Source organism: Pan troglodytes, chromosome 3 (assembly GCF_028858775.2).
Source record: "Pan troglodytes isolate AG18354 chromosome 3, NHGRI_mPanTro3-v2.0_pri, whole genome shotgun sequence".
Taxonomy (NCBI): domain Eukaryota; kingdom Metazoa; phylum Chordata; class Mammalia; order Primates; family Hominidae; genus Pan; species Pan troglodytes.
In genome coordinates this window covers 119,526,839-119,543,819 of record NC_072401.2, presented here as the reverse complement: position 1 = coordinate 119,543,819, position 16,981 = coordinate 119,526,839, and the positions used below count along the sequence as shown (strand labels likewise).

At 35.9% G+C, this 16,981-nt stretch overlaps 1 protein-coding gene across 3 annotated transcripts in view; it reads right to left on the bottom strand.

The window, feature by feature from the left end:
* NDST3 (N-deacetylase and N-sulfotransferase 3) overlaps positions 1 to 16,981 on the bottom strand; it is a 202,815-nt gene that overhangs the window by 135,917 nt on the left and 49,917 nt on the right. For all 3 annotated transcript variants that reach the window (XM_001147455.6, XM_009448191.4, XM_016952107.3), the window contains exons 2-3: positions 15,882 to 15,969; positions 6,013 to 6,167 (exon numbers count right to left, since the gene is read on the bottom strand). In XM_001147455.6, the coding sequence (XP_001147455.1) occupies positions 6,013 to 6,167; positions 15,882 to 15,969 (243 nt within the window). The remainder of the gene's footprint in view (positions 1 to 6,012; positions 6,168 to 15,881; positions 15,970 to 16,981) is intronic.

Sequence of the window (16,981 nt, the reverse complement as noted above, 5' to 3'; positions counted from 1 at the left end):
AGGGTCGGGCAGACACAGGTGTGATATGATGGTGTAAAAATGTAATGTGATCTTTGGCTACATTAATAGAAGTAAAGTGCATATGAAAGAAAAAATATTTTACCATTTTCTGCTTTGATAACACCACATCAGTGGACAATAATGTTCAGATTGGGGGATATAAGAATTACAAATTAGAAATTGTATGAATATGACAGCTGGGATGATGAGGGGCTTTGAAAACCTGTGGAATTGCTTCAAGATACATAACCGGGAGAAAGCATCATGCCTCTTTATTTTCTGTATTTCTGATGCTTTGATATCTGGGCCTTGCTGACCCTGGAGAGATTGCTGTTCTCAGGCTAGTCAAATTCCAAGAGATAGCAAACACCACCCTGAGAGCACTCTCAAATGTAAATCAAGCAATTCAGAGCTCCTACCCTCCTCTGCTTCCTTTATCAGACTCTCATATGTTGAGCAACTATCTCTTTGATCTAGTCACCCCAGATCCAAGTATTAGATGACTAAAGACAGCTCTTACACCTCAGAGCATACTGAAATTATTCAAAGTAGCCAATCCTGAGCCTGCTTACCCTGTCTTGCCTTACCTTTCCCGCAGAAACCACAGTAAAGGCTCTTGCCCACATTTCCCCCCTGCTCCCTCTGCCTCCTGAGCAACCCTGGTGCTTCCCCTTGTGGCCCTGCATCCATGGCACACTCCCTCTCTTGGTAACTGTGAATAACAAACTAATCTTTTCAATGGCAGTCGTCTCCTGATCTACTGGACTCATCATACCTGTATAATAATAAAACCTACATTTTAATACAGTAATGATAGAATCTTAAGAGCTAGAAGAAATGTTTACTTTTATTTTTATTTAGCAAACATCTACTACCTACTAGATGTCAAGCACCATTCTCTATACATAACTTATCTAGATTAGAAGAACTCTACTTCTTAAATCTATATGACTTCCATACCTTTCCTTATAAATATACTGATTCTAGTCTCTTCTAAATCTTAAGACTGACTGATTATCTTCTGGAATGATAACGAAAAATATCTACCAACCAGCATGCCATGCCACTGACCAATCAGAACTGCTGCCAGCTGGACAGCTGGAGATCGGTGCTGGAGACTCTTTCTGGGCCAGGCCCCTTTAGTTCCTGAGTAATGGGGGAGATTTGGGACACCTTGGGGAAGAATCTGATGTGGTAGCAGGATAGGGGTAAAGTATTGTCACATTTCAACATTGTAATAACTGGCATGGCCATACCAGTACTCTTAGTTGAATAGTAGCCCTGATAATATAACCCTTAGTCTTCTCTTTTACCTCTTGCCTTCTTGAATTTCCTTCAGCTATTCATTTTATGAAGTAAATTATAGACTTCATCATATTGGTCATTTTGCTCTGAACAATGGCCAATGTCTTTCTAAACTGTGCTGCTTGAATTACTCTAAAGTGGCCTACCAGCTGAGTGGACTCTTTGCAACCTGACTGGAATTCTCTATTAGGACACCTAGAATTATACTTTGTGTTCAATGTCAATAAAAGGAAAATCTCATATGCCTTTTTATAAAGTGCATCACTGAAATAAAAGTGGTAGTATTCATTCATTCTCTAGCTGGCAAGCAAACTAATTAAAAGATCATCATATATTCCTTAAGCCAGCAAGTCTTTCAATATATTTTAAATTACATTTTGATACTATAATCTTTATTTCCATATTGGAAAAGTTAACATGCTCACTAATCTAAAAAGTTTTATAATTGACAATAGACATTCCAGCTAATGTAAATTAACAGGTTCTGCTGCACTTGGAAAAGAGAGGCAAAAAGGACACCATTTAAAAGAATGATGATGATACAATTAGAAGTTCAATCTTCAGTAAGATTTTATGTTATCAGGAACATTGTTCTACTACTACTACTTTTAATAGTATTGTCTGTAAAAGCATTAAGTATCATCTGATATTGGCAGAGTTCTATGATAGAAATATCTATTAACTATTTTATCATTAAAAATTTAACCACCACCATTTTCCAAAATTTAGATACAGTTCTTCAATTGAGAGTATATACTATTGAAGACTTTTTTGAGGTTTAACTAGAATACTATTTTACCTTTCTAATGATATGTTATTCTATTTTACACACTGTACAGTTGATATTTTAAATTTTGTGGTAGGTCATTATTAATGATACATTTAATCTTTGTCTCAGAATTTGTACCTTTCAAAAAAAAATCCCCTGTTGAAATTGCAGTTTAACCCCTGAATTATCCTATATTTGGTAACTAAAAATTTTTTCCATTCAACCTCTAAAGCTGCATTTCCTGATGGGTGTAATCATCAAATGCAAGTTTGCTTAAAGGATTTACTTGACCTTTCATAATAAACTGTTAGAGCTTTCAAAGACAAATTAAAATAGACATCAAATTTGTTTGTGAGTCAGATGTGTCCACATTGTGCAAAAGGATAATAGATAAGATGTATTTGTTAAAACTCAATGAAAACAGCAGCTATGTGACTGTAAATGATGATAGCAAAGGCCGAAACCCAAAAGTTTTAGATCACAGTCTCGGAAATTCTCTTAGCTGGAAGGGTACTTTAAATGTCCTCTAACGCAATTACCCATTTGAATATTGCATCCATGACCTCCATTCTTGTTTGAACACCTATTTGCTCCCAAGACAGCCCACTGCTTCTTTGCATGTTTTTTCACTTTTTTCATTGGGAAATACCAACACTCATTTTAAAATCAAGAGCCTCCAAGCTGGTGGAGAAGAGCAGGATATAACCCAATTTAGAAATGCCATATTAGCACAGGTTAAACATTTGCTTGTTCCATCTAGTGAGTTGAAGTAGAATTTTCTCCAGAGTACTTTTCATTGAATTAAAGTGGATTCTGTAACTATACATGAGAAGTGATATTTGGTCAAGTGGAAATTTCCTCAGATTTAGCTTTTTGTCTCCCCTACCCCTTCGACCCCCTCCAACATTTTAGAGACTCTGCCTATATTAGGGAACTTCAGGGAATCCGAGGGAAAAGTTGCCCTGTGAGTTCCACCTCAAGTTCTCCATTTCCTTTATATTACCAGCATAACCAGATATTCCCTTGGATTACCAGCAGAAAAGAAATCTTGATTCACACCTGTGAATTGGGTTGGGAGGCTAGGGAGGAAGCCTCGGGGCGGGGGGGCACACTTTATGCCACATTAGAAGACCTAACACTGCAATTTATGCAGCATTAAGATTTCTGATCTTAATTATACTGCTAGTGAGTTTTATAATCATGAATAAGTCACTGCATTTCTCTGATTCTCAGTTGCTTCATCTATAATGGGAAAATAAATAGACCTACAATTCCGGGTTAATTTTGAGAATTAAAAGAAATAATAAAAATATGTTAAAATTGGAAACCCTTGATCTTTTCTTATTATATCTTTAAAGTCAGAAACAATGCAGTTTTGTAACCCTAATGCTTAATGGAAAGTAAAAGAGTTAACACATATTTAGAAATTGGGTAAAATTCACATTAAACAAATGCCACCCCAATACAAAGTAAACTTTTAAACTTAAGGATTTTTGTCCCTCTTACCTGTCAGTCCAAACACCTCAGGAGCCTAGGCAAAAATTAAAGATGGCAATTTTATGATACTAGATATAATGATAAAAACAGCAGCTGCCATCTATTGAGTGTTATATGCTAATTGCTGTTCCCAAATGCCTTATTTATATGTGCTCTTTCATATTGTTATGGCTGGGGAGGGACTGGTTCTGGATTCAGTCTTTTTTCATATCTATCCTCTTGCAACAAAATAAATTCTACTTGTCCTGGATTTGATTAAACACTAAATAATATATTTGTTCTTATTTTTGAAGATCTATTACAACTACTCTCTTCTGCTTCAAAAACAATAATTTGAATTGCCAACATGTAGTTAGGAATGACGCTTCTAAGAAATCTGCTTTGCTTAACACTTAGGTGGTTAAGAATGACCAGATATTGTTTTTGAATTATTCTTTTATGCATGATACTTTTTAGTTGGGACTTCTAAAAAATGCATGTAACTCCTGTGCATGCCTGTTCTAGCATATGTATTAAGTCTATTCTTTTTTTTTTTTTCTTTTTTTAAGAGGGAGTCTGGCTGTGTCGCCCAGGCTGGAGTGCAGTGGTGCAATCTCAGCTCACTGCAAGCTCCACCTCCTGGGTTCGTACCATTCTCCTGCCTCAGCTTCCTGAGTAGCTGGGACTACTGGCGCCCGCCACCACACCCGGCTAATTGTTTGTATTTTTTAGTAGAGACAGGGTTTCACCATGTTAGCCAGGATGGTCTCGATCTCCTGACCTCGTGATCCGCCCACCTCGGCCTCCCAAAGTGCTGGGATTACAGGCATGAGCCACTGCACCCAGCCTAAGTATATTCTTAGGGTATGTACTTCCAAATATCTGCAAATGTTTTAAACATAAACATAATATTGGCATTCATTGATTCGCTCAAGTAATTTCTAGATACTATTCTAGTTTCAGCAGATATAACAGTGAATGACATGTCTTTTATCAAAGCTGCTTTGGTACATTATTTTTGGAAAGCTATCAAAACAGCAACAACAACAACAACAATTTCACTCCTCACTTCTCAGTATCTTATCTTTTACTGGTGCTTTACTTTAGTGTATTTACGTATTTTCGTCTCTCACAAATCCCTTTCTCTTTTTCTCAACAGATTTAGAAGTAAACCACAAAGTAATTTTTTCCCCACATAATTTATTAGTGATTAACATTGTCAATATCAACAGTCTAGATTTCTGAAAATGACAGAATTAATGTCTGCTGTTTTGAGATATGAGTTTTAGCACTTTCTGTTACAAATTCTGGGGCCGTTTTACCAATTTTACATGCTGCTTATTGTTTGTTTATTTTTTTAGGAAAAAAGATGACTCTCCTTCTCACAGCAGTTTGCATATACCATCAAAACATTTTCACAATATCAGCGTGGAGGAGCACTATTCTTGCTTTCTTGACAAAATATCAATATGTGGCAAAGGTGCACCTGAAGCTATTTGTTTATTTGGGGGAGTAGATTGAAGCTAAAAGACAAATATGGGCCCCTGATGCCACCATAAAGTATTTGGTCTTGTATATCCTCAAGAAAAAAAATATAGTGTATACATTCTAACCTTGTCTTGTATATATTTGAGTAAGGTACTGTGAGAACCAACTGAAACTTCTTAGTTCTAACAGTTGGTGTAGAAAACCATTCCATGTAAGTGTACCTCGGTACTCTCTCTGATCACAAGCACATTTTTCTTCATAATGTGCTTATTTAAACTTTTACTATAAATTTCCCTGTCCTGAATATAAACCCTTCAGTATTACATGGTGTACCTTGCTTCAGCCAAACAAATGTTCCATCCATACAGCATATATGTTTGCAATGCTTTTAACTGTTTAGATTGAGTCTTTATTACCTCATACGGTCATTATGGTCTCCTACCTGCTCTTTTCCCTCAGCCTCATTTCATTTCAGTTAATCCTGATCCCCAAGATTTATTCTTATTTCAGGACGTATCTAAAATCTCATTTCCAGAAGAATCCATCTTGGGCTACTCCCAGTGATACTTATTTCTTTGAACTGTGGGTTTTGTGGCTGTAAGGTTTGTCATTAGGTCTTGAAAAAGTATTTCATTTTGTTGGGGAATTGTTTAACATGCATATTTCTGCCTTCTCAGTGCAGCAGGAAACTCCTTCTGGACAGGAGCCATGTCTTAGGTGCTCTGACCATAATGTCATAATAAATCTTGTATTTTGTGAGGTCCCTCTCAAATTAGATCCTTCAAAACATTAAGCATAGTGGTGAGCACTCAATACAAACTCAAGAGCCACATACTGAAAGGCGGCAATACCAAAATATTCCAAATGATCATATGGAAAAGCCACTGAAAAGCGCAATTATGCCACAATGTAAGAATCTTTTCATTTCTCCAATCAGTGTACACTACTTCAATGCAACAAAGTGAGTTACTTACTAAGGCAAATTTTTTGTTGAGAATCATCTGCTCCACCAAAGATGACTCATTGTGGAAGAGGTGGGGCTGCATATGGCTCCACATGTGAGGAAACCACCAGAACTCATCCACAGACCCCAACAGACAGTCATCTCCTTCATCTTCCTCTTCAGTTCCTTTAGGGGGGGAAAATATTATCCAATTAATTCCAGTTACACTGATCTATGATCAATCAATCTACTTATCTATTTAATCTTTTCTCATATATGTATTTAGAAGCCATCATTTATTCTGTTTTACGTATAAGGCTTTAAACCCAAATGTATCAAGGAAAATCTGTTAATCAGGAAATAATCAGAGACCATGTAAAACTCTTAAATGTTATTAAACATGAGACATGGATATGAAATCACTGCAAGATGGAAATATATAACCATTCCCAAGGATATTAGAACTCAACTTTCAGCATTTTTGTGCAATTTATAGTCTGGAGAGAATGGGGGATAAGTAGGAAATGTAATTGAGGAAATATGAGCAAGGAATATGTGTCACAGCCTCAGTAGTAGTAGGTCATTGTGACATGGGCTGTGTATACAACAAAATAATTCTTTTATTCGGGTTCCTCCTTAGGTCTGGGAAGAAGTTACTCAGTATTTGGTGAAAACTGACACATAAGAAAGAGAAAAGAAGGAAATGTGGAAATCGTTGTTGAGAAAATTAGGGAAAACTGAAGGATAAAAAAGAAGAAAGGGTGAAGGTGATGGACAGAAGTTGTGAAGTGGTGAAATCATGGTCACCACTATCAAAACAATCCAAGCTGCTCCTTGGTGGTACACTTGTGTTCCATATGCTTGTCCTTTCTCTCAAGTTGTTGGAAGAAGATTTTGCATCATGAAACTCTTTTTTCCTTAAGGGTCAGCCCTGTTGTTGTTTCTCGGTGGTTTCATACTTGAACTCATTTTATTTCCTCCCATTTTCCTTGGCCTGCAGTTCAGTTGACTGTGGGAAATTTCACTGTTCTTTTACCTTATTTGAAGGGGCTAAGAGTCCTTTTTGTACTTCCCTAGGCATATCTTCTTTACTATAGCATAAAATAAGAGCAGTATAAGGTGCTCACTACTGTCCTGGAATATCATAATACTAGTCATTACAAAATTATGCAGCCACACTTGAATTTTAGCCACAACATTGAATCCAATAAGCTCCCTGAGTAGTGGGTTCTTCCTATGATGTCCTTTTTGTGTGGAGAAAAATCTCCTCCCATATTTTCAATGGCAGCTCTGATGTGATTTGTTTTATTAGAGCCCTACAGGCTAAAGATGGAGAATGGACTGCTACCCTGGACCAGTCAACTAAACCCAGTTCCTGTTAACATTGTTCATTCAGTTTCCCAAAGAAGGGAGGCAGAGCCTATTGGCAGGAAAAGAATCAGGTCCTGTGATTTGGTGGGCATTGAAAACCTTTACTAGAGATAAAGGCATACTATGAGATTTCATGGTCATTCAAATGTATACAGAAGAAACAAAGATTAAGTGCTATAGAGTGAGTGGAATAGCATAATCATTCAACAAGGGCAGTCTTCAGTTTCACTTTCACATGCTTAAGTACTCTACTGATATGAAGGAACTTCCTCTCCACTACGTACAAAGATTACATATTTAAATCTAATGTTTTATTTTCTTTATTTTTTTCTTCTTCATATACACTTATGTTACCATTGTATAGTAGAACAAGTGTAGCCTTTGGAGTCAGAAGGTTTTAGTTTATTTTTAGGTTCCAACATATTTGAGTTGTGTGGCCAAGTCACATGACCTCTTTAATGTCTGTATTCATGTAGGTAAAGAGATGGACAGCAGTACCTATTTTATTTTTGGGGGGAGGTAGTGTATACATAATTCTGGCAATATTGGGTAACTTATAATACCCCTTTCTTTTCCTCCTGTATTTCCTACTTCTGTTCTTCTTGTGTTTCCTTGCATGGCTCCTTGAGTTTTTTTTTCCTCATTATAATACTACATGAAAGGAGAAGGTAGTTTTCACAGGTGCTATGTGGCAGAGGTGACATTATGTTCAACAACTGACCAAATCATTATATTAACTCATTGGCCTGATTAATGAATGAGTCACCAGCATTCTTGGCGCTTCTGAGTGGTTATCTTATGGCTCAGGGAAGCTTCATAGTGAGAAAGGCAAGAAAAATAGGAAGATGGATTCAGGGGTTTAGAAACTCTGATGATCCCAACCATAGCAGGTTCTTGGGTCCTTCTAAATTCGAGGTGATAAATAAGGTGACCTTTGTAAAGAAGCATTTTGTAGGTGTGACTGGTGATCTTAAACACGTTTTGCTTGACATAAGAATGATGTCATTTAGTTTCCCTGCATTTAAACATCTCTGCTTCTAACCAAGATACTCCCCTGTTGCTTAACATTTTGTAGTCTCCAGGACACTGTATTAGTGTCAGTTATTTGTTGCCATTTTATTTTCTCACATTGAGAGCAAGCAGAGTCTCTTGGAGTTTCCCAGAAATCAACTCATTCCTGATTTCCACATACCCTGCAATGTCAGTGAGCTGATATTCCCTAGTTTATGAGAAGTCTCCTCTCCCACTGCTTTTAAGCTCTATTCCCTGTTGCCTATAATTCTTATCTTTCCTTGCAGCTTTCCTGTCATCTTCCCTTTATTCATGTTTTTTTAGTTTGCCTCTGCTCAAATATTATTTATCAGAACAGAGCAGCAGATCTCAGGGTTCTTTGAAAAGATAGCTCAGGCATTTGTTGTCCTTTCCTGAATATCATGGTGAAATCTGTGACTAAAATATTCATATATTTGAATCATGCAAGAGTTAGACAAATGATATCTGCCTTCTGACATATTTATCTCAGTTCATATTAGGCACAATTTTATGTCTTCTCTTTATAGATTTGTCTTATCTGATTTCTTTTAATCCTACTTTGAGAATGTTTTACATTAGAATTGCATTGAAAACAAATGTCTGTTGCTTATTACTTTAAAAATTATGGGCCGGGCATGGTGGCTCATGCCTGTAATCCCAGCACTTTGGGAGGCTGAGGCGGGCAGATCAAGAGGTCAGGAGATCAAGACCATCCTGGCTAAAAAGATAGCTCAGGCATTTGTTGTCCTTTCCTGAATATCATGGTGAAATCTGTGACTAAAATATTCATATATTTGAATCATGCAAGAGTTAGACAAATGATATCTGCCTTCTGACATATTTATCTCAGTTCAGATGGGATGGTGAAATCCCATCTCTACTAAAAATACAAAAAAAATTTTGCCGGGCGTGGTGGTGGGCACCTGTAGTCCCAGCTACTCAGGAGGCTGAGGCAGGAGAATGGCGTTAACCCGGGAGGCAGAGCTTGCAGTGAGCTAAGATGGCGTCGCTACACTCCAGCCTGGGCGACAGAGCGAGACTCCATCTCAAAAAAAAAAAAAAAAAAATCATGATTAAAAATTAGTTGAAGTGTAATTAACTATGGGTTAATTACATTTGGTTGGACTGTCGTGGCCTCTTGCCCACTCTTTGCTTCCCCACTTTGCCCACCTTTGTCAGAACTGGAGGAAGAAAGAAGAACAAGAAGTCCAATTCCTCAATTCTAAGTGCCATTTCCTTTTTCTGGGAAGATGCAGATTATATGTATTTTATTTTATTTTCAACTTTTATTTTAGATTCGGGGGGACATGCAGGTTTGTTACCTGGGCATATTGCATGATGCTGAGGTTTGGGATATGAAAGATCCTATCACTCAGATAGTGAGCATAGTACACAACAGGTAGTTTTTCAACCTTTACTCTTCTCCTGCCCTGTCTGCCATTAGTCCCCAGTGTCTACTGTTGCCATCTCTATGACTATGAGTACTCGATGTTTAGTTCTCACTTATAAATGAGAACATGTGGTATTTGGTTTTCTGCTCTTGCATCGATTTACTTAGGATAATGGCCTCCAGCTGCATCCATGTTGCTGCAAAGGACATGATTTCATTCCTTTTTTAATGGCTGTGTAGTATTCCATGGAGTACATGTATCAGATTTTTTTCATCCAATCCACCATTGATGGACACCTAGGTTTATTCCATGTCTTTGCTAGTGTGAATAGTGCTGTAGTGAACATGTGAGTACATGTGTCTTTTTGGTATAATGATTTTCTTTCTTTGGATATATGATAATATCCAATAATGGCATTGCTGGGTTGAATATTAGTTCTGTTTTAAGTTCTTTGAGAAATTTCCAAACTCTTTTCTACAGTGTTAAGTGCCATTTCTTAACTTATCACAAAACTATGCTGAAATCTTATGAAGTTATTGCAAACTATAATTTATTTTTTAATATATTTATTTAAATAACTTCTCTACACTATTTTATCTGTAGTATTTGCTATTCTGATATTATATTTAAAATCATCATTGATTGAGAGTTTATGTTGTGTTGTTATGTCAAGCACTGTGTTGAGTACTTTACAAACATCATTTCACTTAATTCTCAAAACAACCTCATGAGGTGAGTGCTGCTGCTAACTTCATTTTACAGATAAGGGAATTGACATTTGGAGAGGTGAAGTAACTTGTTCCATCTCACTGAGAGGTTTGAGACAGAGCCTGAATTGAAATTCTGAGTTCTAACTCAGATTGAGCAACTCCAAATTCAGGGCCCTTAACTATCATTCACTGGCCAAACGTTGAGTCTAGAAATAAGATCAGCATTTATTCATTCAATATAACATTGCTCTTCTCATTGTTAATTTATTCTATAATATAATTAGAATGTACAGGTACTACTGGATCTCAGTGATTTGGGGAAACATAAAAAGCTAACAAATCTATAAATAAGGAGAATCTTTTGCCATTCAGCTTCCCTAGTCAAGGATGAGTTAAGACTATTTTTTGACACTTCACAAGCTATGTGACCTTGGGTGCCTTTAAGTTTCTATGTTCTTATCTAGAAAACAAGTTAACACATTCTTTAACTTCTAGGATTCAGTGAAAAAGTACATGAAAAGTGTTTAACAAAGCACTAAAAGGGAACTATGATTTTTATGTTTTACCCCTTTATTTCTCACATAAATGCACATACCCTTCAAAAATTAAAATAAATCAAACAAGATAAAGCTCTCTTCTGACATAAAGTATTACTGTTATGACAATGCCACTTTTCTTTTTCCCTTCAAGACTGAGTAAAATGGATAGAATTTTTTTTATAGAAAAAGGAATAGCAATTTCTTCATTTAGAAAGGAAGACAATATAATTCAATTACTTTTTATCCCATCTAATTTTTGAAAGATCAAATATTAAATTTTGTATCTTTTCCCTCTAAAAAATGATTTAACTGGTCTTAGACAACCCTGGCTAAGTTTTGTGGAAACTCTCATATTATACACAGCTAACAAGACCCTTTCAAACCTTGGCCTCTGTTTCCATCTGTGTTGTACTTTCTCTCACTTAGGGAGAGGATACTCTTATTATGAGCTGTGGGAAGTGCCCAAGTAAAGAAAGAGGACAAACCTTGCAGAGATGAGAAGGAATGACATGAATTGGCTAGCATCATTCCCCAGTATTCAATGAGGGGCAAAAAAATAATGGAGTTGCCAGGAGTGTTTTCTTGTATTTCTTGAGCAAATCTGGGCTGTCCTGGTTTTGCTGTGATGTCTCTTCCTACTCTCTCCCTCTCCCCCTAAACACACCACATATTTCACCCTAATTTTGCCATGGTGGTTTTTCATCCATATGATAATTTTCCTTTATTCAATGGATGTCAAAGAATCTAAGATAATCATCCTGAAGTTAGGATATCCTAACTCAGAAGTTTAGGAAGAGGTTATGGGCAGTCTTCTGTTTCCTTAAGCTCTTGGAGCTCTCCATTGTGAAAGTTAGTTATGCTATGAGTCTAACTTCACTAGAAAGATGAACTAAACCTCTGCACATAAAGAGAAAGTTCTCACTTCACATATCTATTGCCAAGGTAGAAGAACTTTCCTGTAAGCAAAAGATTTAAAATAGATATCTAATTATGTTTTTATTTTTGAGGTTACAATAAGAACCAACTCACTGAATCATAAAACAAAGTCAAACATAATCATGAGGTTCCCAGTTGTTAATATTTAAAATAATCACAGAAAATGTGTATTTTATATATTGATCTAAGAAATTCAGGGGAATAAAAGCTTCCAAGCTTCTTATGTTAAAGTTATTCTTAAAACCTACACAATTTTCAAATTGGTAGGTGAAAGTTATATGTAGTTGTATGATTATACATATTGTATTCATTACACAATTTTACAATAGGAAAATACTATAGTCAAGTCTCATGGCTCTCTAACTTCCATGGAAACAAATGGAAATTGACTTACTCTAGAAATACAGTATGCTTCTATCTAAAAATAAAATTACTATTTATGTTGTTTATGTGCATATAGAGATTATATTGATGTTAGTAGTATATAGATAGAATTCTCAGCATGATATGTTTATAAAACCCTTGAAGGTACTCATCAAATACATACAAAGTAACTCTTGCTCATATTATCAAATGAAAAATTTGAAAAGCATTTGCAATTGTAGAAAACTGATAAACTTGCTTAAATATGATATCACTTTAAAAAATTACTTATGTGTTTAATCATTTAGATCTAACACACATATATGTTATAAAATGCAAAGGCTCAGAAAAAATTTAGTAAAAAGTAACTCTTCTTTTCATCTCTCTTGTTTGATTCTCAAATTCTCTTCTTCACTGATATGGTTTGGCTCTGTGTCCCCACCCAAATCTCACCTTGAGTTGTAATAATCCCCATGTGTCAAGGCTGGGGCTGGTTGGAGATAATTGAATCATGGGGGAGGTTCCCCCATACTGTTCTCATGATAGTGAATGAGAAGTCTCACGAGATTTTATGGTTTTATAAATGGGAGTTACCCTGCATTAAGTTACCAAGCCCTCTTGCCTGCTGCCATGTAAGACACCCCTTTGCTCTTCCTTCATCTTCCGCCATGATTGTGAGGCCTCCCCAGCCATGTGGAACTGTGAGTCCTTTAAACCTCTTTTCTTTATAAATTACCCAGTCTCAGGTATGTGTTTATTAGCAGCATGAAAACTGACTAATACATTCATAGTTACCCATTACTATCAGTTTATTATGAATTCTCCCACAGATATCCTATACTTGTATTAATAGCCCTTATATAAAAAATACTTAATTTTAGCGTCATTCAGTTTATCATTTTTTTCTTTAATGGTCAGCCTTTTCTATCTTATTTAAGACATCTTGCATGGCACAAGTTACTTAACTACTTGGTAACTGAGTTTTCTAAGCTACAAGAGTTCTATACATAGAGTTGTACAGATTTCACCTCCTCTTTTATTTTTATACAAATGAGAACATATTCTAATCACTGTACTATACCTTGACTTTTGTATAGCTTTTATCTTCTGTATTTTTATACAAATGGGAGCATGTTCTAATCACTGTACTGTACACTGATTTTTCAGTGTTTCTTGAGAGCTTTTTCTATATGGTTTATATTTAAAATTATCTCTTTTTAATGACTGCAGAGTATTCCATTATATGAGTATACCAATACATGTAATCAGTTTTTTTAACATCTAAAAATACAGAGTAATGCTTTCAATCATGAAATTGTGTTATCTATCCTGAGGCAAGTCAAAATATCTTTACTCATTTTAATTATGGTTGTGAAAAAACTTTTTAATTATTCTCAATATTTAGAGTGATTTCTTTTCACATTTAATAGGGAAATTCAGAATGAGAGTCCACAGTTACATGGCCATATAATTTATGATAATAATGACACTATGAAGCAGTGGGAAAGGATGGTCTTTTCAATACTGGGTGCTAATTAGATGATGATGATGATGATGATTATTATTATTATTTTGAGATGGAGTCTCGCTCTGTAGCCCAGGCTGGAGTGCAGTGGCGCAATCTCGGCTCACTGCAAGCTCCGCCTGCTGGGTTCACGCCATTCTCCTGCCTCAGCCTCCCTAGTAGCTGGGACTACAGGGGCCTGCCACGATGCCTGGCTAATGTTTTGTATTTTTAGTAGAGACGGGTTTTCACTGTGTTAGCCAGGATGATCTCGATCTCCTGACCTCGCGATCCACCCGCCTCGGCCTCCCAAAGTGCTGGGATTACAGGCATGAGCCACCACACCCAGCCAATTAGATTTTTTTTTAAGAGACAGATTCTTGCTCTGTTGCTTAGACTGGAGCGCAGTGGCATGAACATAGTTTACTGCAGCCTAGACCTCCTGAGCTCAAGTTATCCTCCCATCTCAGTCTCCTGAGTAGCTGGGACTACAGGCACATGTCACCATGTCTGGCTAACCAATTAGATATTTTTATGAAAAAAAGACCCCTATCTGATATATGCACAAAAATCAGTTCCAGATGTATCACAGATTTATACATTGCCAGCCTAGGCAACATAGTGAGACCCCTTCTCTACAAGAAAAATTCGCCAGTCATGGTGGCATGGGCCTGTAGTCCCAGCTACTCAAAAGGCTGAGGTGGGAGGATTTCTTAAGCCTAGGAGGTTGAGGCTGCAGTGAATTGTGTTTGCACCACTGCACTCTATCCTGGGCAACAGAGCAAGATCCTGTCTCAAAAAGAAAAAAAATTCATGTTCTTGTAGTATGCAAAGATTTCTTAAATAAGATAGAAAACAATGACTATTAAAGAAAAAAATGATAAATTGAACGACCTAAAATTAAGTATTTTTGTTCATTAAAAATGCCATAAGGAAAATTAAGAGACAGCCAGACAGCAGGAGAAAGTACTTGGAACACATGGAACTGTAAACTTCAAGGAAAGAATTTCTACAAATCATTAAGTAAAAGCAGAAAACCCAGATACTCCTCAAGAGAGGATATCCAAATAGCCAGTCAACATACGAACAAAGATCATTTACTGCTCTTCAGAGAAATGTACATTAAAACCCTATTATGATATCTCTACATGTTCACCAGAAAAGCTAAAATTAAAAAGACAAACAATATCAAATACTGGCAAGCATACAGAGCAACAGGAACACTCATACTGTTGGGAATATAAACAGGTACAACCATTTTGAAAAACTGACATTTTCTACTAAAATTAATTATAAGTGTGCCACATAACTAGCAATTCCATTCCTAGTTGATGATTAACAGAAAAGAATACTCAAGTCCCCTGAAGGACAGGTATAAAAATGTTCATAACAGGAAGTTATGAACATTTCTATTCAGAAAAACTCAAAGTCTGGAAACACCCAACCATCTACAGCTGAATGGAACAGACAAGTAAATTTTGTATGTTCAGACAATGGAATACTGTACAGCAAGGAAAAGGAAAGAATTATAACCTATAGACAGTAATATCTCTGAAACAAAAATAACATTGTACAAAATGAGCTGGATACAGATGAATCTTTACTGTATGATTCCTTTTACATACCACTCAAAGCCAAGCAAAACTAATTCATGATATTAGAAGTCAGGATACTACTTTTCTTTGAGAGAAGTTAGTTATTGTGAGGGGCACAAGAAGTGGAGATTTTGGAAGTGTTCTCTTTCTTGATCTGCCTGTTCTTTACACAGCTGTGTACACGTTGAAAATTCACTGAATATCACATTTACTATTTATGTACTTCTATATATGTAAATTATAATTCAATAAAAATGAAAGGCCATCAGATAGTTCCATAAACTTTCAAACCATTAATATTTTACAAAAATTAAAAAATAGCATGTTAAATAGAATTGAATGATAAAATGCTGGGGAGGAACATAGGGAATGTAGGACAGTGTGGGCAGGAAAAGTGTGCAATTTTAAATAGAGTGATCAGAGAAGCCTTAATGAGAACAGTTAATCCCTTTTTCTTACCTGTATGGTAAAATTTCCCTGAAAATCCCAGGTTGAATGTAAAATTTGTGATTTGTGCACGCAAAAGATTCTGAGTATCAAGCAGGGCCTGAAATACATAATTTAAAAAATGTATCAGGTAAAGAATGGCATTAAAAAGTTTCCAAAAGATATATCCATTTTGCATTCAGAGGATAAAACCAGTTCCTTATACATGTGAGAATTAAATGGTGGAAAATAGTTTCTTTATCACTTTAAAACTAGAGAGATACTTTTGAGTTTACATGAAACACATACATTTATTTATCCTTTAGCTTGCAATAAATCAGCAAAAAGTGTCAGTTGGAAAAGGAAGTTAAATGAAAAGAGTTTATTCTGTAGGTATCAAAAGAACTACGATCTAGTACATAAAATATATCCAATTTACCCTTCAGGCATATAGATCACCAATTGCCAAAAGAAGGGCACTCATTTTTAGTGAAGCTATGCAAGAATGTATGTTGAAAGAAACAGATTATTTCTCAGACAAGTCTTTGGTTTTAAAAATCAAAATCTGAGATTCCCAAAAGATAATGATTGTTGTTCAAAATGAGATATCATAGCAAAGTAGATCTCTAATTTGCCCTTTCATTAAAAAACAGACTAATAAAATATCCTACTTCTGATAAGTAAAGCTATTTTGAATCAGAGTTTTAATTGTTATATCCTATAAAATATTTACCATGCTGAGTATTTAATGTACTTTTCTTTCTTCTTTTTTCTTTCTCAATCTTTAAGTCTGATTCTTATATTCCCTCTCTCTGTCTCCTTCTCTGTCTCTCTCTCACATACACATACACACACACATGGTAGTTGCGTGTTCACTTCAACTAGGCAGAAAGTAATGCTGTTAGATTTGTAAATGATCTTTCATAGATGAAATTAGTGGTATCCTAGCTTACGGATATAGATCCAAATTAGGCACTCCTTCTACTCTATCACACCTTATCTTCTTTCTCCCTTTCCTTAATACATTTGGGCCCACAACTGAATCTTATTTTCTTAATTATAAAGCTGACATCTGGAAGGTCTGCCTCATCATGTTTATGGTCCCAACCTTTTTGGATCATAAGCAGATAGAG